This window comes from Heteronotia binoei, chromosome 11 (assembly GCF_032191835.1).
Source record: "Heteronotia binoei isolate CCM8104 ecotype False Entrance Well chromosome 11, APGP_CSIRO_Hbin_v1, whole genome shotgun sequence".
Classification (NCBI taxonomy): domain Eukaryota; kingdom Metazoa; phylum Chordata; class Lepidosauria; order Squamata; family Gekkonidae; genus Heteronotia; species Heteronotia binoei.
Window position 1 is genome coordinate 5,934,033 of NC_083233.1, and position 25,104 is coordinate 5,959,136.

The 25,104-nt window shown below is 44.8% G+C and overlaps 1 protein-coding gene across 1 annotated transcript in view; it reads left to right on the forward strand.

The window, feature by feature from the left end:
* Positions 1–1,417: 1,417 nt before the first annotated feature.
* MAGT1 (magnesium transporter 1) overlaps positions 1,418–25,104 on the forward strand; it is a 31,383-nt gene continuing 7,696 nt past the window's right edge. Inside the window, exons 1-6 of the mRNA XM_060249576.1 lie at positions 1,418–1,553; positions 7,270–7,439; positions 11,685–11,802; positions 12,523–12,663; positions 18,065–18,205; positions 21,078–21,167. Coding sequence (XP_060105559.1) covers positions 1,461–1,553; positions 7,270–7,439; positions 11,685–11,802; positions 12,523–12,663; positions 18,065–18,205; positions 21,078–21,167 — 753 coding nt within the window. The 5' untranslated portion in view covers positions 1,418–1,460. The remainder of the gene's footprint in view (positions 1,554–7,269; positions 7,440–11,684; positions 11,803–12,522; positions 12,664–18,064; positions 18,206–21,077; positions 21,168–25,104) is intronic.

Sequence of the window (25,104 nt, forward strand, 5' to 3'; positions counted from 1 at the left end):
AACAGACAATGGTGGCTTTTGGCATAATGCCAACAGGTAGCACATTGCCAATACTGAGCTGAGCCTTTTTGCCCCATTACACAAGCTGTCCTGTAACAGTGTAACTGAAAATTAACTGATGTATTCGTATGCATAGGGTAGGGCCAGGGAGAGAGGAACAACAACAGGATATGTTGCTGTAGAGAGGCTACTTTCCAAAAATTGTAATTTTCTTCAGGTGACTTGAGCTCTTTGACCTAGAGACCTGCTGTAATCCCAGGAGATTTGCAGCCACCACCTGGAGGTTGGCAATCCTAAAACGTGTCAAGAACACCCAGTTAAATTTCCTAAAAAGTTGGTCCTGTACAGTTTTGAGAGCCTGCAATCAGAAAGGAGGTCCAATTCCTCTTTCACCAATTATTTTACTTTTAAATAAAGTGCAAGATTTAAATTTAAACAAACAACCAAATCGAACTTAATCCTCATCTCTGTAGTTTGAACTGCAATTGCAACTAAGTGGACAGACAAACATCCACCTGCTGTATCCTAGTTGTTTAATCATATTTGGGATCAATTTATTTTAAGTAAAATAACATACAATACTATATAGACAATGACCCAGTTTTATTAATCAAATTTTGTTGCAATTTGGTTACCTTTTCTAACATATACAACCAAGGGTCGTTTTGTAGAAAAACAGGTGGTGGAGCTCACCCAGGGATTGTTATGCAGCTGCACATACTATTCAATGGACAAGGAGGTGGAACTCTCAGGAGGAGGAGGAGGAACTCTCAGAAAGGTTCTCCTGTGAGCTCCCACCAAATCTGAGGCCTGCATACAACAAAGAAAGATATTATCCCAATAAATCCTCTATATAGAAAAATGATATTTTGAAGTTGTATCTGATATTAGAAAAATTTGAATATTACTGTTTCTGTTATATTGTTTATATTTAAGTAGATTGAACTTTAATTTGGATTGCAAGTTTATATTTTGTTTGACTTTTGCTAGTGTGATGATTGCTGAATAATTTAATTTTAAAAAACTGAAGCAAGAAAGGCGACCCAAGTTCCTGTTGAAGCCACAATGACACTATAATTTCTTGATGAGTTCAAATGAAGCGCTTTCGCGTTGCGCATGCCCCTTGCAGTTCTCCGGTCCTAGACGTGTCCTTTAGGCTTCTACAAGTTCCTCCTCACCCATCGCGCCTCTAGAGTTCCGACAGCCAATCACATTGCAACAACTTGCTCATTTTCGATTCGCTCAGGGAATTCCTGCTCCTCCCCTTTCCTCCCTGATCCAATGAAAAAAGCACCAGATCAGCGAAACAGGAATTAGGATGGGCCAATGGGCAGCCAGCGGAAGTGCCTCTCAGCCAATTGGGTTGCGGCGGCGCGCGGAGCTCGGCCAATGAGCGCCCAGCGGCCGGTGCGCGTGCGGCGAGCGTCTCGGGGACCGGCAGGGAGGCGCGTTGAGCAGCCATGGCCGCGGTGCTGCGGGCTCTGGCGCTGGGCTGCCTGGCCTTGCTCGTGCTCTGGGCCGGCCCCGGCGTCGGCGGGCAGAAGAAGAAGGAGGTGAGCGAGCCGCCAGCCGAGCGTATCGCAGAGCATGTGCAGAGCGCTTCTGCCCGGCCGTTGCGCTGGGCGCGGGATTTGCTCCGCTTCCCCTCCAGCCGGGCTGCTTTTCTCGCCCTGCCAGGGCAGCCGCGCGGGCTTCCCCTCCACTGGAGCCGGGGGACTTCCTCCTCCTCCTCCGCTTCATCTCCCTGCTCGGAAGGGGCGTCAGGCAGGAGCAGGGCGGCTGACCCAGCATCTGCCAGGAGAAGCGGCCCGGGGGAGCTTTTGCGGCCAGGGAGACGAAGCGAGGAGCTGGTCAGTACTGAAGGGCGAAGTGGGTCGCAGGGCCCTGTCGCTCCAGGGTACCAGCATTGGCCTTTAAAGCCCCCTGCAGCTTGCAGCTACCTGAATGCTACACTCATCACCGGAGGCCTTCCTTCAAGGGCTCCCGCCTTCTGAGGTTAGGTGGGTGGCAACTGGAGAGGGGACCTTCTCTGCCGTGGAACTCCTGCCCCAGGGATGGGCATCTGTTCCTTCTAGCACCGTCTTCTGTCAGTGGGCGAGGATGTTTATTGGCTTGTCTGGCATTCTCGCAGTGATTTCCTCATTCTTGCCCTATGTTTTAATTGCTGGGTCTGTACTTTTTTATGTGTCTTTTGGTCTTGGCTTGACATTTATTTTTTGAAAATAAGTCTGTATAAAATGTAAATTCTGTAAATAGTCAATCAACATGACTGCCAGCCTGATGTTGGGCACCTGGGCGTGAAGACAGAATTGAGATTCTGATTAACTTTTAAAGTTGTCCTAGCATACCTGCCTACAGGAAGTGCACTGTGTTTTCAAGAGGAGTTGGTATTTAAGACTTTTTGTGGATTGCTGCAGTAGAGTTCGGTGAGTTGTCTGCACAGTACTTCATGCTGAGGCAGTGTTGCTTTTCCTTGCCATATAGAACCCTGCATGGAAGGGAAGAAGAGGCAGGAAGGGGGGGCGTGAATATTCATGAATAGTTACTCTTTATTAAGGTTGATAAAGGTGGATGGTGACTGCTAAGCTACAGTATTGGGCTTGTGATTTAATTTTGATAGGAACAAAAAGCCTAATTCATCTTTTGACTTGAAAACAGGAGTCCTTCTTACAGTTTCATGTAGTGGTTAACTGTAGTGGTTAAGAGCCAGTTTGGTGTAGTGTTTAAGTGCACGGACTCTTATCTGGGAGAACCGGGTTTGATTCCCCACTCCTCCACTTGCACCTGCTGAGATGGCCTTGGATCAGCCACAGCTTTCATAGAAGCTGTCCTTGAAAGGGCAGCTGCTGTAAAAGCACTCTCAGCCCCACCTACCTCACAGGGTGTTTGGTGTGTGTGTGGGGGAAGGTAGAGGAGATTGTGACCGCTCTGAGATTCAGAGTATAGGGCGGGATATAAATCCAAAATCTTCATCTTTCAGAAATTTGGCAGGAAGCTTCACTCAAATGGTTCAGGGTCTTGAAAATAAATGATTGAAATTGGATGGGGTAATGCAAAGATGTGACAGCTGAAAAGTTTGTGTTTCCCACTGAATCTGATGGAAATCAGAAGGGGATTAATGCAGAAATGAATTAAATAAAGAATAAACTGTTAAAAATAAAAATGTATCAGTACCCTGCATTAACGATAGAGCTTTCTAGAACAGCAGTTACCAACCTTTTTTTATGGAGACCCACCAGTCCAAATTTACTTGGTGTGGTGACCCATCCAGGGCTAGCCCAATGTTTTTTTTGTGTTGACCTTGGCACCCATCTAGTTCAGTGTTCTATTTTCGACTGTGGCTAACCAGTTGTTCTTGAAAACCCAGCAAACATTTTACAAAGGTGGAGCTGCCACTACTATGAATCCCTGTTAAGTGGCATTCTGACATACACAGCCTTTGCATATGGAGGTTATATTCCAGGCTCTGACCACCCTTTCCTTCTCTAATACTCCTTCTAATCTCCCGTAAGATTCATTCTAAGAAGGTCACTCTGGTAACCATCAGGTCACATGTTATATGATCAACATGTACATACAGTGAAGGAAAAAATACCAACTAATGTATGACATGGAAGACATTGTTTCTAGGGTCAGATCCTGGTTTCCAAAATATCAAAGAGAGCAATAGAAAGAAATAGTAGTAGTAGTAGTAGTAGTAGTAGTAATAATATCACCTTATCCTGGCTGACGCTGGACTCTAGGTGATGTGCAACTGTAAAAATACATACTAGCAAGGTATTCACTTTCTCAGAAAAAGAGATCAGGTTAGTCTGACATGACTTGTTCTTAAGAAAACCATGCTGGCTCTTAGTAATCACATCCATTCTTTCTAAATGTTCCAGGAGCGACTGTTTGATTATTTGTTCTAATACTTTTCCAGGTATAGACGTCAAGCTGACGGGTCAGTAGTTACCCGGATCCTTTTTTTTCCCTTTCTCGAAGATGGGGACAACATTCGCCCGCCTCCAACCTTCTCCTGTTCTCCAAGGAGAACCTCTCCTGTTCTCCAAAAATTTTCAGAAATAATAGCCAGAGGCTCAGAAATTACATCCGCAAGCTCTTTTAGAACGCTTGGATGCAATTTGTCTGGCTCTTAGTTTCATTTAAAGAAACTAGGTGTTTATGTACTACCCGTACGCTGATCCTAGGTTGGAACTTCATACCCTCCTTATATGTTCTGTTTTTGCCATGTTGAGCACCATTCCCCTCAGAAGGGAAGACGGAGGAAAAGTAGGAATTGAGCAGTTCCGTCCTCTCTTCATTACCCATTACAATTTCACTTTCCTGCCCTCACAATGGGCCTACCATGTCCTTGCTCTTTTTCTTACTCTGAACATAAGAACCCTTTTTTGTTGTTTTTAGCATCTTTGGCCAGCCTAGCTCATACTGAGCTTTAGCTTTCCTAACTTTTTCTCTACAAGCACTGGTGATTGGTTTATATTCATCCTTGGTTATAAGGCCCTCCTTCCAATTCCCAAAGGAGTCTTTTTTATTTCTCAAGACTTTACAGAGCTGTTTGTGGAGCCACTTCGGCTTCTTTAGGCTTTTCCCATTTTTTCTTCTCATAGGAATTGTCTGTGATTGAGCTTTCAGTATTTCACTTTTAAGAAACTCCCACCCCTCCTGAACCCCCTTCCTCCTAAGTATTTCTGACCTTGGGATTTTACCCAGCATAGGTCTAAGTTTATCAGAGTTTGCGTTTCTGAAGTCCAACCTATAAGTCTGACTACGTATAGCTTTTCCCTTCCCTAAGACTGTAAATTCCAAAATCACATGGTCACTACTGCCCAGGGTGCCCACTATTTCCACTTCTTCAGTCAATTCTTCCTTGTTGGTGAGAATCAAATCCAAGATAGCAGATCCCCTTGTTTCCTTCTTCAATTTCCGGAAAAGGAAGTTGTCAGAAAGACAAGTCAAGAATCTATTTGACTTTTCATTTTTAGCAGAGTTGGACTTCCAACAGATGTCCGGGTAATTGAAATCTCCCATGATCACTGTATCTCTTTTCTTGGAGAACTTTGCAATCTGCTGTAGAAGTATCTCATCCAAGTCCTCTGCCAGACCCCCACAATAATATCACTGTTGTTTCTTACTGCTTTTATTTTTACGCAGAGACTCTCAACTGAGCTGCCATGCTCCGATTCACATATTTCCTCACAAATATATACCTCCTTCACATATACTGCTATGCCTCTGCCCTTTCTCATTTGTCTGTCCCTTTTAAATAAGTTGTACCCCTGAATCCTAATATTCCAGTTGTGAGTGTCATCCCACCAAGTTTCAGTAAGGCCTATTATGTCTGTCATAGTCTTCTTCCTTTATTAGGATCACGTGGATCACCAAGAAAGGATAGTAATCCGTTGGCTTGATATGTCTTCCAATCCTTTCTGTCACATGCTGGATGCATGCTTCCGGCAGACAGCAGACCTCTCGGGATGACAAGTCCAGTCGGCACACTTTGGGCTCCACCCCTCTGAGCAAGGAGTCTCCAATCACCACCACCTTCCTGTTCCTATATTGGGGAGCAGAAGCTCCAGGCTTCTTATCCACAGGATCCTGAGAAACTTTGTTCAAGCTTCGTGAAGGCTGGGGAAGTAGGCCGTGTTCCAATGGTTCAAAATCAGTTACTGTGGGGAGATCCTGGAACCTATTGCTGAGCAGCAGGGGCTAAGAACATATCCTGATTTTCTTTCTCCTTCGGGTTACATTTTCCAGGAACCCTCCTCCTGTGTTGGGTTCTCTTCTAATTGCTGAGATACCCCAGCAGTTTTAGAAAAGCAAATCAAGTCTCACTCACCTTACCAGCAGCTCTGTTCTAGATCCAAGCACCTTCTACTGCAGCTGAGACACTTCTGCCGGCTGAGACACTTCTGCCATAGAGTAGCACAGGTAGAATATGTGCTGTCCATGGCATTCCCGTCAAGAGTTGTGCTGCCGTGTTCTGGGCCCGTTGGAGTTTCTGGGTCATAGTCAAGGTAGGCCAGTGTAGAGCAAGTTACAGTAGTCTAGCCTAGAGGTGACTGTCTGAACCACTGTTGGGGACCACTGTTGTAGAGAACCCACTGAATTGCAAGTCATCAGTCATTTGCAGGAAGATGGAGAACCAGAGTTATGACTTCAGCGTTGATCAGGGCACTAGGCAAGCAGCTGAGCACAAGCTGTGAGTTCCTGGGATGTTTTATAGGGCACAGCAAGTAATAGATCAGAGCCATGTAACAATCTCATTGCTTCATTTCCCTGCCTTGCTGCTCCTCTCTGTGATGCTCTTGACATGTATGTGATGCATGTTCTCAATGCATGTACACTAGCAGGAGGCCCTTCCAAAAGGCAGTGATTTGGAGTCTCTGCAGCCCACCTAAGGATCTGGGTCTATGAATCACAGGTATAGAAGGAAAGGTGGTGGAGAAGTGTGAGTTGTAGGCACACCTGCCCTTCTTAGCCTGGCAGGAGCAGGTTCTGACATGAGAGCTACGTACTAAGAATACTTTCTGGGAGTAAGCCTCACTGAATAAAATGGGACTTAATTGGGGGATGGACGGTGGCTCAATGGTAGAGCATCTGCTTGGGAAGCAGAAGGTCCCAGGTTCAATCCCTGGCATCTCCAAAAAAGGGTCCAGGCAAATAGGTGTGAAAAACCGCAGCTTGAGACCCTGGAGAGCCGCTGCCAGTCTGAGTAGACAATACTGACTTTGATGGACCGAGGGTCTGATTCAGTATAAGGCAGCTTCATATGTCATATGTCCACATAATTCTGATCTGACCTGTTAGGGATTGCATAGACAGTTTTGTTTTGCCATTGAGTTGCAGCCAACTTATGTAGGGTTTTCAAGGCAAGAGACATTAGGAGGCTTCTGGGTGGTGACCCTGGGCTTCCTTGGTGGTCTCCCATCCAGATATTAACCAGAGCTTAGTTTATGAAATCTGAGGAGTTATGGCTAGCCTGGGTTATGATATAAACCTGGGATTTGTATAATACTTAAAATTGATTTTAATGGTTTTAAAATGTGATTTTTGTCATGTATGTTTTAACTTGTTAGCTGCCTTGATGGCCCTTGTGAGGGCAAGAAGGCTGAATATAAATGTTGTGAATAAATAATGTAGTGCTTGAGCAGCTAGTTTCTCTTCCAGAAATAAATGAAATGCATTCATATGAGATACAGAATAGCTTGGAATTACAGTGAAATATAAGACTTGTTTAGTGTTCAACTTCCTGCTTTTGTATTCTAGATGGTGCTTTCAGAAAAAGTCAGTCAACTGATGGAGTGGGCCAGCAAAAGATCCGTCATTCGATTGAATGGTGACAAATTTCGCCGCCTTGTAAAAGCGCCACCGAGAAACTATTCTGTGATTGTTATGTTCACTGCTCTTCAGCCTCACAGACAATGTGTTGTGTGCAAGTATGAACTTTAGTTACTTAGAAATTCACTAGTACAGAAAAACCTAAGATTTTTAGTGTGTTAATGATGTCTTTTTTCTTTTCAATATAATGTGATATACTCTGAAATATAAAAAAATTAGACCCTAACAATCTGATATCTAGTGACTAATCAGTCTGATCTCCTCCCTCCCAAACATCTTTAAAATAATTTAGTCATATACAGGAATTGCCCTTTGTGTTTCAAGTTACTGTGGTTGCAACCAGGGACGCACAGGAACACAAAGGAACGCAGATCCAGCTGGCTTGGCATCAGGGGGTGTGCCCTAATATGCAAATGAGTTCCTAGTGGGCTTTTTCTACAAAAAAGCCCTGGTTGCAAGGTATTAAAAGTAAGAGCATCTCATGTCTAAGGATGAAAAAATTAGGTAATTGACTTGGTCCATAGCAATATCTGGAAACAAAAGCCATGCAATAGGTTCTGTTAAGGCTTACCAGAATAACACAACAGGCTCTTTTTGGTTGGCCTTACTAAAAGCAATCATGTGACTTTGTTTTTGACATGCATGTTCAATCTTCATGATCTCTATTAATCACAGAAATTGGACTTTTCTGTTTTCTGATTCATCTTTGATTACAATGTCAAATTTTGCCAGTCTGCTCCTGGAGCGTTTACTTGTACTGGCCAAGGGTATGTAAGAATATTCTCAAAGAGATCCAGCACTGATATTAGATTTCTGTTGGATTATCTGTTTTCTTCAAACATTATTGATGGTCTTGGGATTGTTCAGTCTAGAGAAGAGAAGGCTAAGGGGGAAATTGATTACTGTCTAAGTATTTGAAGGGCTGTCACTTGGCGGAGGGCAGGGAGCTTGTCATGAAGCCACCTCCCCAGCACCCCCCTTAGTTTACTCCTACTCTCAGGGTCACCCTTGGAATTTAACACCTACAAGCTGGGGAGGGGTCATGGAAAGGGGTTTCTTACTGTTTCGCAGCCCCTGCTGTACTCAGCCTCTAATGGCTAGCTCAGCCAGGGAGCTACCCCAGGAAACTTTGGCTGGTTTAGTACCCAGCCCTCTTAGTAGTCTGCCACCACTCCCTTTACAGGCAAAACCCCAGGAGAGAGAAAACGAGAACCCCCACCTGGCTCTACTTGCAAAGAGAGTCAGCAGCCCCACCCTAAGGCCAATGCAGGCTGCTTCTCCCACCCAGAAGATTGGTTAGACAGATTAGATAGCCGAGGTCAAGGTCACCAGATCCCTGGAGAGCTCTAATGGGCAACGCACAGACCAGCACCGGTAACAAAATAGGACTTTTTATTGTATTAACAAAAAGCAGTCATAAAGTTAAAATAAGCATTAAGGCGGTGCAAAATTAAAAGCATAATAGAAGCACTAACTAGACATTCAGACAGGCAGTACGTTACCATGTGGACAGGTACAGTCTTGGCATTCCAGCCAGCAATATTCCAGCAACCTACAAAGGGAGAATGGCCAGAGGGAGCAGCAAGGCTTCCTCTCAGCTCCACGCTTAGCCCTTGGGCTGGTGCAGAGTTATAGCAATCCTGCCCCTCACTGTCATTCTGGACCAGCCAGTGAGAGACAGGGGCTAATCAGGATGACAAAACAGATCTTGACAGCTCACTTAGGCCTCAGCCAATTAAGCCAGATGTGTCCTTCCACCTTCCACATTGACCCTGTTTGGTGTAAACTAACAGGTGAAGGGAGTCAAAGATTCTTGTTTTCTTAGCCCAGTTCTTAAAAGAGACACCCCCCCCCCCCCCGGTCAGAAGGGCCCACCTACAAGGCCATGAGCCTGATTAAGGGTTAGGGATCGTGACAAAGGCTGAGGTCAGAAGGCCTTTTCGTGACAGAGCTCTTCCTGTTGGCAGCAGAGGAGAGGACTCACAAGGATGGGAAGGGACCAGCGAGATGTTAGGATAATTTTTTTTACAGTATAAGTTGTTCAGCAGTGGAATCAGTTAGTGAGGGCAGCCGGACAAACACCTGTCAGGGATGCTCTAGGTTGGCCCTGCATTGAGCAGGGGTTGGACTAGATCGGGGGTGGGGAACTTCTTTTCTGCCATTTGGATATTTATAACGTCATTTTTAACAACATACAAAATTATCAACAAAAAACAGGGAGAACGGTTCAGGCTGGCAAGATTAATGCAAATAATTGTTTTTCTATTTGAAGTCATATGGGGAGAACCAGTTTGGTTGTAGGGGTTAAGTGTGTGGACTCTTATCTGGGAGAACCAGGTTTGATTCCCCACTCCTCCACTTGCACCTGCTGGAATGGCCTTGGGCCAGCCATAGCTCTGGCAGAGGTTGTCCTTGAAAGGGCAGCTGCTGTGAGAGCCCTCTTAGCCCCACCCACCTCACAGGGTGTCTGTTGTGGGGGAGGAAAGAAAGGAGATTGTGAGCCGCTCTGAGACTCTTCGGAGTGGAGGGTGGGATATAAATCCAATGTCTTCATCTACCTCACAGGGTGTCTGTTGTGGGGGAGGAAGGTAAAGGAGATTGTGAGCCGCTCTGAGACTCTTCGGAGTGGAGGGCAGGATATAAATCCAATATCTTCATCTACCTCACAGGGTGTCTGTTGTGGGGGAGAAAGGGAAAGGAGATTGTGAGCTGCTCTGAGACTCTTCGGAGTGGAGGGTGGGATATAAATCCAATGTCTTCATCTACCTCACAGGGTGTCTGTTGTGGGGGAGGAAAGGAAAGGAGATTGTGAGCCACTCGGAGTGGAGGATGGGATATAAATCCAATATCTTCTTCTAATTTGGCATACACACACACCCTGACCTGCCACCCTAGGCAAATGCCTAGATCAAGGGCTTTCTTTGTAGAAAAAGCCCAGCAGGAACTCATTAGCATATTAGACCACATCTTCTAGTATTAGTATATTAGAAAGGATAATAAAGGAAAATAAAGAAAGGAGGGAATAAGGGGAAATTAAAAAATGGGGGAAAGAAATAGGAAGAAAGGAAAATAAAGATATAAGGGGGAAACTTACCTGAACTATGACAGTGACTTTTCCAGGCCCTGCAGCAATCCTGGTGGGCCAGCCAGACCCCAGGGAGGCTGCCACACAGCGCAGCTGGGCCCCACAATCTTTGTTGGCCAGCCGGGCCTGGGAGAGGCCGCTGCATAGTGCTGCTGGGCCCCTGCTCGGCCCAGCAATCCCCGAGGGCCAGACCAAGTGACCTCGAGGGCCGTAAAGGCCCCTTGGGACGGGCATTCCCTACCCCTGGACTAGATGCCCTGATTAGCCTCTTCAAGCTCTGTGATGCTATGGTTCTGTTGGTGCGACATGGGGGTCAGCTACAGGTCCCTGACAAGGATTTGTTTTGAGCTTGTGGGTTCCTGATTTTCCTAATGGTATTGACATTGCTGACGAAGAGCCATTTATCCAAAGTATACTCATATATCCATAACTGTATTGTTTGCAGTCACACAGGCATTTATACATGTATATACATGACTGTACACGTATTAGAACATCTGTATTCACTAACCCTTAGATACGCTCTTTGTATTCTTTTAAGGTTTGATGTAGAATAGTATTGATAACACGAGAGGCCATGGTTGAGGGCAGCCACTGTGGGGAGCAAAGACCTAATCTTGTTTCCCTAGTAATGGAAGACAGGTGCCAATGGAAGATGTCTGTAAGCTGGAATGTGACCTTGGAGAAAGAAACACTGCAGCCTCAGACATCATTGAGAGACTTTTAAGTAGGAGAATTAAGCGGGAGGTGAGATGAGCCATTAACCTGTAACCTATATTTGGATTGTAAGTTTCGTTTTATAACAGCTTGGCAAGGCAGTAGCCTTGCGTATCCATGCTACGAGAGTTTCTTCATTAAAGCATTCAGACATTTTTCTTCATTAAAGCTTCTTCTGCATTTTCTTCAAGAAGTCTTGTGGCAGATTCTGGGCAAAACCTTGCAGTGGGATGTGACCGCATGGAAGTGGCAGTCAAGTCACTGATACATGAACTCGACTTCAGTAATGTGCTTAGTTGAATGTTGTTACATGAAGAGTTCCTTTAAAAGAAAGCCAAATGATCACCTGAAGGTATTTCCAGGATGCATGGGACTCTTCTGCAACTGTGGCATAAATATATTCTGCTACTCGGAGCCTTGGGAGCAACAAGACAGCGTGGGCCTACTTTCTTAAAACTTCTGTCTTTTGGATCTAGACTAGTGATGTTATATCCGTTTGACCTGATTAGGTACTGAATAGCATTTCCTTATGTTTGTGCAGGCAAGCAGATGAAGAGTACCAGATCCTGGCAAACTCCTGGCGCTACTCAACTGCATTCACCAACAGAGTCTTCTTTGCAATGGTGGATTTTGATGAAGGTTCTGATGTCTTTCAGATGGTAATATGTTTTCTGTGAAGCTGTACGTATTACAGTGGCACTTGTGATCTGGGGGATCTGTTAGTTTTAACAAGACTTCTTGACCATTCTGAAAGCATGACTGCACCTGCTCTGAAGTTGTGATAAGAATTTGGGCATATGGCAAGTAGGTGTCATTTGCTACTGTAGATAGGGTATTACGGAGCTTCACTGTTCCAGCACAAATGAAATGGGATAGGTGAAGAGAAGAAATAACTTTTTTCTAGCAGAATCACTAGTGTTCATGTATGAAAGTGGATTGCAATGCAGACCCCAATACCTTTTGGAGAGCCAGTTTGGTGTAGTGGTTAAGTGTGCGGACTCTTATCTGGGAGAACTGGGTTTGATTCCCCACTCCTCCACTTGCACCTGCTGGAATGGCCTTGGGTCAGCCATAGCTCTGGCAGCTGCTGTGAGAGCCCTCTCCAGCCCCACCCACCTCACAGTATGTCTGTTGTGGGGGAGGAAGGGAAAGGAGATTGTGAGCCGCTCTGAGACTCTTTGGAGTGGAGGGCGGGATATAAATCCAATATCTTCTTCTTCTTTGTTTGCAGGATGTGAAATGAATGTTGCCACACTAGCAAACAGGCCGATTGTTCAGATTGGTTCCGAGTAATTCCAGAATTGGTGTGAAAGATGAACTGTTTACAATTAGATTCATTTTAATGATCAGCTATTTTCTCTGTGGTTCTTAAAATACAGCTCAACATGAATTCAGCTCCGACCTTCATTAACTTCCCAGCAAAAGGAAAACCCAAAAGAGGAGACACCTATGAACTGCAGGTGCGGGGATTTGCTGCGGAACAGCTGGCCCGCTGGGTGGCCGATAGGACTGATGTCAATGTAAGTAAAGGCTTCTGAGAAGAGCTGTAGAACGTCTCCCTCAGTCAGGTGCCCAGAACGGGAATCGGTTGCTGTGCTCCTATGCAAGGCTGCTCTTGAGCCCAGGCTTTGTCCTGCCTGGCTGGCCTCATTAAATGGAGAGCACAACACTGAGGTTGGAAATGCAGCCTCCCAGTTGTAAATGGGTATCTTTTTCAAAATGGCTTTCTATTTCATAGTGAGTATATTGTAGTGTGATATGTGTGAGAATTCTCTTCAGTAAAGTCTTTTAAAAAACCCCTATGGGTCTCGTATGCATGCCTAGTCAAGAGAAAGTTGATTGTGTTCAGTGGGGTTTGAGCTATGTAAGGGCATGTGATTGCAGTCTTTACTGCATTTGTCACATATACATTTCTTAGGAAAGATCAGTAGTTTGCTTTCCTACACGTTTAAATCCCCTGCCTCATGGTCTAACACTATCTTTGTGCAGAGGAGGAGGAGGAGAAGAAGATGACGATGATGACATTGGATTTATATCCCGCCCTATATTCTGAATCTCAGAGTCTCAGAGCGGTTTACAATCTCCTTTATCTCCTTCCCCCACAACTGACATCCTGTGAGGTGGGTGGGGCTGAGAGAGCTCTCCCAGAAGCTGCCCTTTCAAGGACAACTCTGAGAGCTATGGCTGACCCAAGGCCACTCCAGCAGCTGCAAGTGGAGGAGGGGGGAATCAAAACCGGTTCTCCCAGATAAGTGTCCGCACACTTCACAACTACACCAAACTGGCTCTCCATGGGACCCAGGACAAAAATTTTCTCTCGGCACCCCCTTGAACCACTTAGTCCCAACCCAATCACATGGAAAGAACATGAATTAATGTTGAGCTTTTAACTTCAAAAGTGCAGGCTATTTTTTGCTACTTTAGATGTGGTAAAACTAATTATCCTTGTATGGTGATGTGTGTAGTGTATAGCCAGGAGATCCTAAGATTGTCTGGCAGCCAGAAGTTCTAGCTCTTTTAGCATTATGCCCCACTAGGTGTCAGGCTAGACTTGTTTTTTTAAGGCAAGAGATGTTTCAGAGGTGGCTTGTTATTGCCTGCCTCTGTGTCACACCCCTGGTATTCCTTGGAGGTCACCCATCCAAATACCAGCCAGGGCTGACCCTGCTTACTAATGTGATAACTGCCTTTTCTGCTCTTGTTTTGAATAACATGCAGATGTGTATGGAGTCTTTTTGTGATAATGTTAATCTGAACATCTTTCAAAATGTCTTCTACTGGTAATGTCGAGAAAGCGTTTCAGTAAGTGGTGTTATAAGGAAAAAGGTCGAGGGGAGGTTTAGATGCAGACTGACTTCACCTGTCTTCTCAGGGTGGTTGAGACCTTTTAAAGGCCACATAGGATATGAACAACTGCTTTTAGGATGTAATGTGACAACATACTGTGTGTTTTTTGTGCTATGTGTTTCTTGATCTTTGGGACTCCATCATTTGTAAAATGTTGAGCTATCAAAAATTATGCTTTCCCTTCAGTAAACATACTTTTCCTTGGCTTCTCTGCAGTCTCCTCCTCCAGACATGCCATATTTTAAATAAATAGTTCCAGATCTCAGAGGTGCTCAACACACAAGCCAGTTTTCAGTGCTAAGCTTTGTTAGGACTAAATGGGAGTTGGCAAAAGCCAATGTGTTAAAGAGGAAGAGAAGATAGTTACTCTGCCTGCAAGTAAGTGAGCAAAAATAGCAGATTTTTTTGTGCTTGGGAACTTTACTATATTTAGTGTTCCTGTTTCAAATAAATTCACAATTCTGGATATAAAGGATAATAACGTGGGAGAACTGGTTGATGAGGAGGAAACTCTTAAAGGAAATGTTAGAGAAGAGTTCCATCAAGATGCACTGTTAAAATACCCTGAACTGATAGCCCACATGGTACAGCTTATCTTTGACTCTTTGAAGGATTTAAAAGCCAACCGTGTGGAACTTACTCAGGTGGTCTAAGGGTTAATTGATGAGAGACATAAGAAAATAAGTTGTATTGGCCTTCCTCTTGTCTTGTGCTGGGTATGATAGACCAGAATGAGCTAGAAATCAAATAAGCTATAAAGGACCATCCCAGAAATTGATGCTACAACCAAACAAGATATGCCTGATAATATGTAGATACAGAGGACATATGCCACTGTGGAATAATAAGCGACAGGGTGCAATTCAGTTGAGTAATCTTTTGAAAGAAAGCTGTGCCGATATCGATTTGTTGAGGCTGGAAGCTATAAGAAGTCCAAACCAGACTCAGCGAATTATACCGCCACAGCTGTTGCTTCAGAAAGCAATTTTGAGATGCAAGGAAATTTTTCCAGTTTGAGCCTTTGATAATACAGTGAGTCCCTCTTCTCTCAAAATCCTTGCTTAAATATAAACAGTGTCAAAGGATGGGGATGAAGATATTAGTAAGAAGATTGTTGCAACAAGATCTGGTTTCTTGGATGGAGGATCCGCAGATACCTGAAAATGAAGCTATATGCCTTGAAAATTCAGTGGAGGAGGATTTAATTAATTTTTTTTTTACCTTGCCAGCAATGGATCAGCTAGCAATTACCAACAGACTAGAGCATTTAAGAGAGATGTTATTAAAGACTGGACAGGGTTGCTCCGTCACAGACCCTGTGATTCCAGGGCAACCACTGAATTTTGGTCAAGAGTCTAAACACTATTGCTCCCATTATGCTGAATCTAGTTTCCTGACCGGCACCCCTAGTTGAGCCTGATGTTGTAAATGGGGAGCTACAAAACCATCAATGGAAAGATTGTGAAGAAGACTAAGAATAAGGAAAAGTGATTCTAAGCAAAGAAAATAAGTAGCCCTAAGAACAAACTATAAAGAACGCTGTAAAGAATGGATGTATTTATATGGATACGGAAGGACAACTGAATACAATTGCTACTGAATTACTATCAAAACCAACTTGTGGGTGTTATGAAGATAAACACAAAAGATTTCCTTGCTATCATGGAATGTTATGAGATGGGCTGGTAGATGAAAGATGATCATTTATGTAGTTTAAAAAACAAATTTGATGTTCTATTGAAAGAAGAAACTTGATGTTTGCAGACCCCATCATTGGATGGTTATAAAGTTTTGGATTTGGCAGCAGAGGCTCCCACACATGGCAGGGCAAAAGGAGGCTTGTGGAGGGTGGGGGGTGGGGTCTTAATTTCCACTGCATTAAATGTTATAGTTAAGCTACCCTCTTTTGCACATATAGCAATGGCAATAGTCATGCACTATCCAACAGGTTACCTGTGTGATAATAAATGTATATTTTGCCCCAGCAAAAATAAAAACACAAATAGAAAAAGAATGGAGAGAACTGGAAGAATATTTGACAAATAATATTAAATAATCCAATGGCATGTGTTATTACAGGAGGAGATTTTAATGCTAAGATTGGGCTGGATGATATTAGTCTGTGTAATAGATTTAAAACTTGCCCTCCAGAGGCTGGAAATTATCTTTTGCTGTATTCTAGGTTGTCATAAGATTATCAGGTAAATCATGCTATGATATCACAGGCGATTGGTAGGATGAGCCTCTGCATTTTAAATGGGTCTTATCCAAATGACCATCCTCCTGAATTTACTGATTGGTCTAGTAAAAAGATGAGTGTGTTAGGTTACATCTGAAAATGTCTGAAAATATGGTTCAGTTTATTGAATCTTATGCAGCTGGAAATGATTATCATCGCAGCCCTCTACATATTACTGTGTTATTTGAGATCCCCTCCTTTAAGCCTTGTATTGAGGAGCAGCATGATGAGGCATAAGGAAGCGAGAAGTGGAATGAAAGTTTAGATACCATGATGTCTGAATTATTGGGCTTGGGCCAATTAAATGGGATCGTACAGAAAGTCTGCCAAGAAAATGACCCCATGGGTCAGTAGTGACTCAATGCTTGCACAGAATTTTTTAGATGAGATAATATGGATGCTTGCTTAGATGGATATGAGCAGATGATTCAAGAAATATTTCTAAATGGAGTAAATAAAAGCTGCAGAAGATCATCTAAAGCAGGGTTGTCAAACCCCCTCCCCGCAGGCCATACTCGGCCTGTGACAATCCCCCCCCCCCCCCCCGGTCCTCACCCTGTGAAGCTCCAAGGAAGCCCTCAGCTTCCCAGCTCTTTCTGCCTTGTCTTTGCATGCTTCAGCTGAAAGCTCTTCTGGGCTTTTAAAGAAAATGAGGAATGGATTTCCCATTAAGGTCTCTGCACCCAGAGCACTTTTACAATGTATAGCGTAATACTTTTATGCTGTAAGATACGGAAAGAGGCTGGATACAACTAAGACAGGCAATTCCGCTTAGGAAAACCTCCCAATTTTGACATCTTGTATCTGACTGCTCAAACAGGTCCTCTGAGTTTTTGAGTAGCTCTGAATTACCGGAAGTTTGGGAAAAAAATATTTTAAGGAAATGTAGGCTAGTTCTGAACCTGAAGAAGTTGATCGTGATAGTATGGAAAATTTTCCAAGCTGGCCTACAGTTGAGGCTGCAGAGGTGAGGAATCTTCTACAAACTCTGAGGCCTGGAAAGGCAGCAGGTATTAATCTAATCCCTCCAGAACCCGCAATCGATGTAGGAGTACCCCGAGACCGTGCAGAATGCTGCACCTCTCCTACTGTGTAAACTCAGCTGCTTCTACAAGGTTCACTCAGGCATTAACTGTGACATTTTTCTTTTTATAAAAAAACCTTCTTTACAGATCTTTTTAGATCTGCTTTTCTTATGCTCCAGTACATCTTTTTAAGCATGTAGGAGGGACTGCAGCTTGATCGACCCAGTGGTCGGCTGAGTCCAGCTTTCTGTTTCTCATGGCATCCAGCTTCAGGAGCTCAGAGGCAGAGCCCTCCCACCTCTTGTTACCGACCAGCAACTGATACTGCCTGTGGACACTGAGCCCTCATAGCTGGTATCCACTGATGAATCTGTCCTCTCATGAAGTTGTCTCGTTCTCTTTTAAAGCCGTCTATGCTGAGGCGTTAAGTCCCACAAATCAATCGCATGTTGTGTGAAGAAGTCTTATTTTAACTTCAGTCAGGTGTTCATCAGCATTATTGGGTGCCCACAGATTCCAGGACTTTGGGACAGGGAGAAAAGTTTCTCACTTTTCACCACCCATACATAGAACTCCTCCGGCCCATCTTGCTCTGGAAACCTCAAGTCCTATTTTCAGCAGCCGTGCTCAGTGGCATCTATGTAGGCTAGCTAGAGACGTTAAAAAATCCAGACATTCTGGAGTTGGGAAGGAAACAAACAAACCGTGATTGCATTTCAATCCATTTATGTGCTTTTCTAACCTGTTAATGGTAAATGGAAGCAAAAGGTGGAACCTGGTTAACTTGTAAACTGTGCTGGGCTGTTTCAGATCCGTGTGATCAGGCCTCCCAACTACGCTGGACCCTTGATGTTGGGCCTTCTGCTGGCTGTAATCGGTGGCCTCGTTTACTTGAGGAGAAGCAACCTGGATTTCCTGTATAACAAGACAGGCTGGTCTTTTGTGGCCTTGGTAAGCAGACCAACCTCAAAAACTCTCATCACTTTAATAGGCAATAAAACTGCTGCACTCCCTTGTGGGTGTTCTGACCTTGTGGAAACACTGAGAGGGGAAATGACTTCTATTGGACACACGAAAAAGCGAGATTGTGTTTATGTTATTTATTTTGCTGTTGAGTCACTGCTGATTTACGGCAATCCCTTCATGGGATTTTCAAGGCAGGAGAGGTTCAGAGCGGGTCTTCCGTTCCCGGCTTCTGCAAAGCAACCCTGGGCTTCCTTGGTGGTCTCCCATTCAAATACTGACCAGGGCCAACCCTGCTTAGCTTCTGAGATCTGAGAAGACTGGTTTAGTCTTGAGTTGTTTAAAGTCGGGAGGGATGGGAAGCGAAGGGGCAGGGCTAATTTGGTGGGAGGTGCCACCCTGAAATGGCCCATGCGGTTGCACTACTTTTCATGTTGGAGCCCTCTTGGGCCCACTTGCCCTGCACTGCGAAAGGCTGACAGCTTCAGTTTTTGCCCCAACAGGCTTCTTGACCTCAAGAGTTCTGCTCAGATGGAGAATTCAGAGAGGAAAAGGAGGAAATGGGCTGCGGGAGGGAGACAGGCCCCCAATGGTTTCTAGGCATTGAGGCACGGGGTTTGTCCTCAAGATGAGGCTGGCAGCCGCCTGACTTGGAAAACTCCAAGATGGGCCTGCTCACTTTTGGGTACAGACTCAGCTTTGGGCAACTCAGCTTTTGTTAATAATAATTCACGTAATTCAAACTTCCTTTAAACAACGCACATATATTTCATTCAGCAATTATGAATCACACCAATAGATGGAGTTCCAACATCACATATTCAGTACTTAGTCACACAATGACTCAAAACTCACTACTCAATTTTTTGGTACACAAATTCAGTCTTCCTTTCTGGAACACACAAATTAAACCACAGGTCCCACCCCCAGAACCCCTTCAGTGTGTTGACTGTCCTCTATCCAAGTGACAAAGCCGTTGGAATACCAGAGCTGGAGCAAAACTAGCAGCCTGCACAAAGGGCTTAAGCCAAACACCAAGGTCTGAGCTTCCATTTCCTGTGGTGGTCCCATTTCCAGGGATGGAATGCTGCCTTGCTTGATAAGGGCTTAAACCCAAACTTAGCAAGTGTCCTGCCTGTCCTTCCACACGTCTAGTCCCTCTGCTGATCAACCATTGTGGGAGGCGGCGGGGGCTAGAATCCAAAGGGAAAAATTCTTACTTTCTGCCTGGTTCCTGGAAAGTCAGATTAAAAAATTGCCAGCTTCTCCATGCCCATGGCTGTCCTGTGCACTGCTGGTTTCCTTGGTATCTTCCAGTCTGCAGAGTTCTCTTCAGGTGTCAGAAAGGATGGGAGTCAGTGGGAGAGAGGTTAAGTCACCATATTTTCATTCCACTATACAATTGGCCACATTGTGTGTGTGTCTCTCTCTCCCACCTTCCAGCATGTGCCCCATCTTTCACCTTCTTCTCCTCCCTGGCCATTCTTGGAGAACTCCTTTTTATTCCTCCTTTAGCTATTCCCCTCCCCCTCCACATTGAAAACCTGTGAGTCTTTGGAAGGCAGCCCAGAGTAAAGGAAAAACACTCATTATATACTTTCCACAAATTTGTAGAATCCCGGATAGCTGTCAGTTTAGAAATAGAATGAGCTTGACAAGAACCAGGCTGTGCCCCTCGATGGTCCACTGGACTCTGCTCGGAGTCAGCTGTGGGTTCAGAAAACTCCAGATGCTTCCTGAGTCAGGGAGGAGCTATGCAGCCATATGCCCTGGTGTCTAGATATTTAGGCAGTGAGGCTGGTACCATGGACTCTGGGCATCTAATCTGTTTTTTTGGATAGCACATTATCAGGTCAGCACTTGCTCGAGAGCTGCTGTACTGCAGAGTTTCATGGAAGAGTGAAACAGACAATAAGAACTTAAGCCAGTTTAAATTGAATCACAAAAGTGGCCTAGTCTCCCCTTAAAATTCTGCCACAGTTGGCGTAAACCTGTGGACAGGATTCTCTTGGCCGTGTTGTAGGACTATGTAATGTGTGATTATCAAAGATTTCAGGTTTTCACAGCTGGTAACGTCATTAGGGTTTGTAGAGTCTTTCGGGATCAAGTGCCGTGTTCTACTGGAGAAAGTTTTCCTTCCAGACGTTTCGTTCTCAGCTGCGGAGAACATCCTCAGTGGCGTTGCAGCCGGAGCAGGCGCTCAGACCTTCTTGGCTGCACTTGCACAGCAGCCAAGAAGGTCTGAGCGCCTGCTCCGGCTGCAACGCCACTGAGGATGTTCTCCGCAGCTGAGAACGAAACGTCTGGAAGGAAAACTTTCTCCAGTAGAACACGGCACTTGATCCCGAAAGACTCTACAAACCCTAATAATGTGTGATTGTTTCAGTATAATGTGAACTGTGGTAAACTGGCTTATTCACTTTAAAATTACCCACGTTCAAAATATCCCCGAAAGAAATAACTTTTGGAAAATGGTGCATAAGACTGCTGCGTTTTTGGTCATTGCACCAAAGTTGGAGCTCTCCTCCCCCCCACCCCTGGATATTCGCCTGCCCCTTCCGTTACTGCTGCCCACCAGTGGGTAAAGACTTGTTTGTTTCTCTCATTCATCACTCTTTCCTGCTTCGTGTTACAGTTATTGCTATGCATTTTAGTTGTTGTTTTAATCATTCTCATGATGTGCTTTTATGATGCTCGTTAGCCACCTCAAGCTATGCCCCCCCCCCCCAAGAAAGGATGGAGTATAAATTTTGTAAATAATTCTTATAGCTGGCATTTTTTTGAAGTTTTGCTTCAAGGCGGTCTAGCTCTGTGCCATGTTTGTTCATGTTCATTGCCTCATAATTTGTTGGGTTTTCAGTGTTTTGTTCTAGCAATGACTTCAGGCCAAATGTGGAATCACATCAGAGGACCCCCTTACGCTCATAAGAATCCTCATAATGGTCAAGTGGTAAGTCTTTAGCACAGTGAAGAAACTCTGGGACTTGGAGAGGCCGCCATGTTAGTCTGTTGCAGCCAGGAGTGTTGCGACCCTGTAATGGCTGCCAGCATTCTGTTCCATTACACGCTTTGTGGGCTAGAGTCCAGTTCTGTAAATGTAGTGAAGATTGAGATTGGGTTTCAAGATTAAGATGGGATTTCCAAGAATAAAGCATGAAGCTCTTTGATCTTCAGGGTGCCACAAGACCATTTCAGTAGTTAACTGTTTCTTGGGTTCCTGGCATGATCTCTGATGGTTAAGGAACAGTGGCTTGTGAGAAGTGATTCCAGGTTTTTAAAAGGAATGGCTCTCTTGCAGCGGTGCTGCTACTACTAATTGTGTTTCCTGTAAAATACTCAACGCAATATACAAAGTACACCAAGAAAAAAATAATGAAACCTTAAACCCTAAAGCTGTTTCCAAACTCCCCTCCAGTTAAAGTGCTGACGTTCCAACAATGACCATTTTTGCAGCTCAGCCGAACTGTTACTCCCCCGGTGTCCCTTTCTGGCTTCAGGTTCTGGCAGAAAGAACGAGGCCCTCCCTCCATGGGCCTGGGGCTGTTGGCCAAAGACATGCCAAATGTCCCTTGTGTGTGCTGACATAATTTAGCAGGGTTTTCCCCCCAGTTTAAACATCACAATAATCTGTTTCCAGGCTTAATTTTTTTTTCAGGACTGTGCAGCATCTTCTCTCTAGAACCTTCTGTAGTGAAGGGACAGGAAAGAGAACAGAAAAGCAGGAGAGCTGTAAATTGCATTTCTTGACCTAAAACAAAGCCTTTCCTTTCCTTTCCTTTCCTTTCCTTTCCTTTCCTTTCCTTTCCTTTCCTTTCCTTTCCTTTCCTTTCCTTTCCTTTCCTTTCCTTTCCTTTCCTTTCCTTTCCTTTCCTTTCCTTTCCTGAGCAACAGCTTGAAGAGTGTTAAATTAGCTCTAGAGGAAAAGCTGATAGGAATTTAGCAAACGATAAGGTTATATTTGGATTGGTGTCCCTAGATCAGATAGGGAATAATGTGTACATTTTTCTTGTTACCACCTACCTAGCCACTCACTGTATCATAACCCTTTGAGAAATGCACTTTCCTTAGTTACGGTATGTTAAAACCTATTATAAGGTTTTACTGATCCCAGTCAAGTCAGCGCTTGTGAAAATGCCCAGATCAATACAAAGCAATGGACCTTTGTGCTACAAAGCCATTGCCAAGAATGGGGTAACTTACAAACAGAACCAATAATGCCAAGCAAAAAGGCATGCAAGCTAAAGTCAGCCTCCCTGTCCTTTAAGGTTTCCTGTATAACATCAGCTGTATAACATAGAGAGTCGTTTTTGGGTGCTCAAGGTCGTCTGGCCAGAGCCAGATGTTGCCATGGCTGCCAGGTAACAGTTCCACTGCTACAGTCTTCCTCCTGTACATCTTGTGAAAAGTTACAGCAAGGGGAATGCCAAAGCAAGCACAATTGGATACATGTTTTGAGCAAGGAGAAAATGAGTATACAGACCAAACCATCAGGATATGATATAAGATTCCAAGACAGTGTGAAGAAGTAAAGGACTGTTTTGAGTGAAGAAATGGGTGACAGTGCAGGCCTTAGCTAGACCTTCCTTGTTCTTCGTTTCCCAGCTGCAGCCTCTGGTGCTGTTTGTCCCTGCTTGCAGGGAGGGGGAAGCGGAACTGAGCAACTGTACAAAAATGCCATCCAAATGGGCTTTGATAGTTGAAGGGTGCTTTTTTGGAACATACTTTAAATCTCTTATTGGCGTTTCAGAAGTTTTTTTTAAGGTAGTAGTCCATATGAGCAACATTACTTAAGCCCACCTCAGTCTTCTCTCCCAAGCAAAAAATATGGGATGAAAAAGAAAATAAAATGAGGGTAAAGATGAAGATGGGTAGCTGTGTATAGCAGTAGAAAAGAGAAAGTAGAAAAGGAGTCACTGCTGACTTCTTCAGAGGAAGCGGGCAAGGGAGAGAGAAGCCTGCCTCTCTTCTTCCCTGTTTTTGCATCTTCTTCCCAGAAAACCTGCAAGGAAATTCTGTGGGAGGGGCTGGATGGGAGCAGGGTTCAGAGCTGAAAAGGCCTCCCCTCCAGCTCTTGGGGGTGAGCAGGTAAACTTATTTCACTGTGTTTTGGACAGAACCTGTTTTTTAGAACAATAAACATTATCTGCTATGAATCTCTGATGTGCAAGACGGAAGTCCTCTAATGCTAGTTTACCTGCCTTCTGGAAGTTCAGTCACTCATGCCCATCCTGCACTGGTTCTGGATGATACGGAAGCTCTGGTTTGGGGTGAGCTTCTTGGGGAAGGAAATGCCTGCCTGCCAAGCAGCCACCGAAAACGCTTCTCTTCATGCCTTTTTTTTGGGGGGGGGGGGAGGTCTTGGGAAGGGGGTTGGCAGAATGCTCTTGGAAATGTTGATGAGTTAGTTTATTTATTCAGTTTATGAATCACCCAGTCCCTGCTACAGCAGGGCTCCAGGCGATTTACAGATAATAAAAACATCAGATCATAAAAACAGAATATACAAATAGAATTTACGCAACAACTCTGAAAATCGGATGACAAATTTTAAATTGTTTCCCGTTCTGGATTGCTGGCCTCCTCACAGGCAGAGGGAAAGAGGAACAAATAAGTCTGGAGGGTAAGGGAGGCTGCCAGCCAGTTTGGAAACCATGGCTGCCCTCAACCAAAAGCCTGGCGGAACATCTCCGCCTTGCAGGCCCTGTGGAATTGCATAAGGCCTCACAGGGCCCCGAGGGTACTCGGCAGAGGTTGGGGCCAGGACTGAAAAGGCCCTGGTTGAGGACAGTCAGATGTCTTTGGGGCCACCAACAGGTTGCTATTTAATGAGCACAAAGCTCTCCCGGGGACATACTGGAGGAGACCGTCCCAAAGATACACTGGTCCCCGACCACTCAAGGCCTTACAGATCAACACCAAAACCTTGCGCTTGACTCAGTATTCCACTGGGAGCCAGTGCAGCTAGCACAGCACAAGTTGTATATGATGTCCACGATGTTCCCATCAAGACTTGTGCCACCACATTCTGGATCAGCTGGAGCTTCCAGGTCAGTCTCGAGGGCAGGCCAGCGTAAAGTGAGTTACAGTAGTCTAGCCTGGAGGTGACCATTGCACGGACTACTGTGGCTAGGTGCAAGTATTACAGGAATGGGCCAGTCTGGGGCAATTACTGTTTTAGCTGCCAACAAAAGTAAAGTTATTAAAGATTTTTTTTTTGGTGGGGTTAATACAATGCTCTGCCAATAATTAAGTAACACCAGTTCAGAGTTAACGCCGGTAATATCTTTTATATAAAATAAAACTCTCCTCCAAAAAGCTCTGTGTCACGAGCCTACCAACAGTGAATAAACGATGCACTTTTACTGCAGCTTCTTCAGCATGGTGAATCTTGATGGACAGCACTGGTGTCCCTGGTGCCTTGTCAAGAGTGGGAAGTCTGTGCCCCAGGCACGGAACCCTCCCCCTCGGCCGCAGCATTTTAACTGGATTCCGTCTCATCCTGCTCTTTTTAAAATCTCCCCGCCACGGTCAGAGTCTGAGGAGTGGCATCTGGGTGTCCGTCCAATAACAGATATACCTGGCTGTCATCGGCGTACTAGTGACACCCAAGCCCAAACCTCTGCCAGCTCGGCAAGGGGGCGCATGTAGATATTAAATAACATAGAAGAGTGAAGTGTCCCCTGAGGAACCCTGCATGCTAAGGGGTGCTCGGAGGACACATTCTCTCCCAGTGCCACTCTCTGTCCCCAGCCGCGGAGGAATGAGGGAAGCCACTGAAGGGCCACCTCACGGAATTCCACATCAGCCAGGTGGGTCATAGTTGACCATGTCGAATGCGGCCATGAGGTCTAATTGCAATAGCAGTGCTGACCTGCCTTGATCCAGCT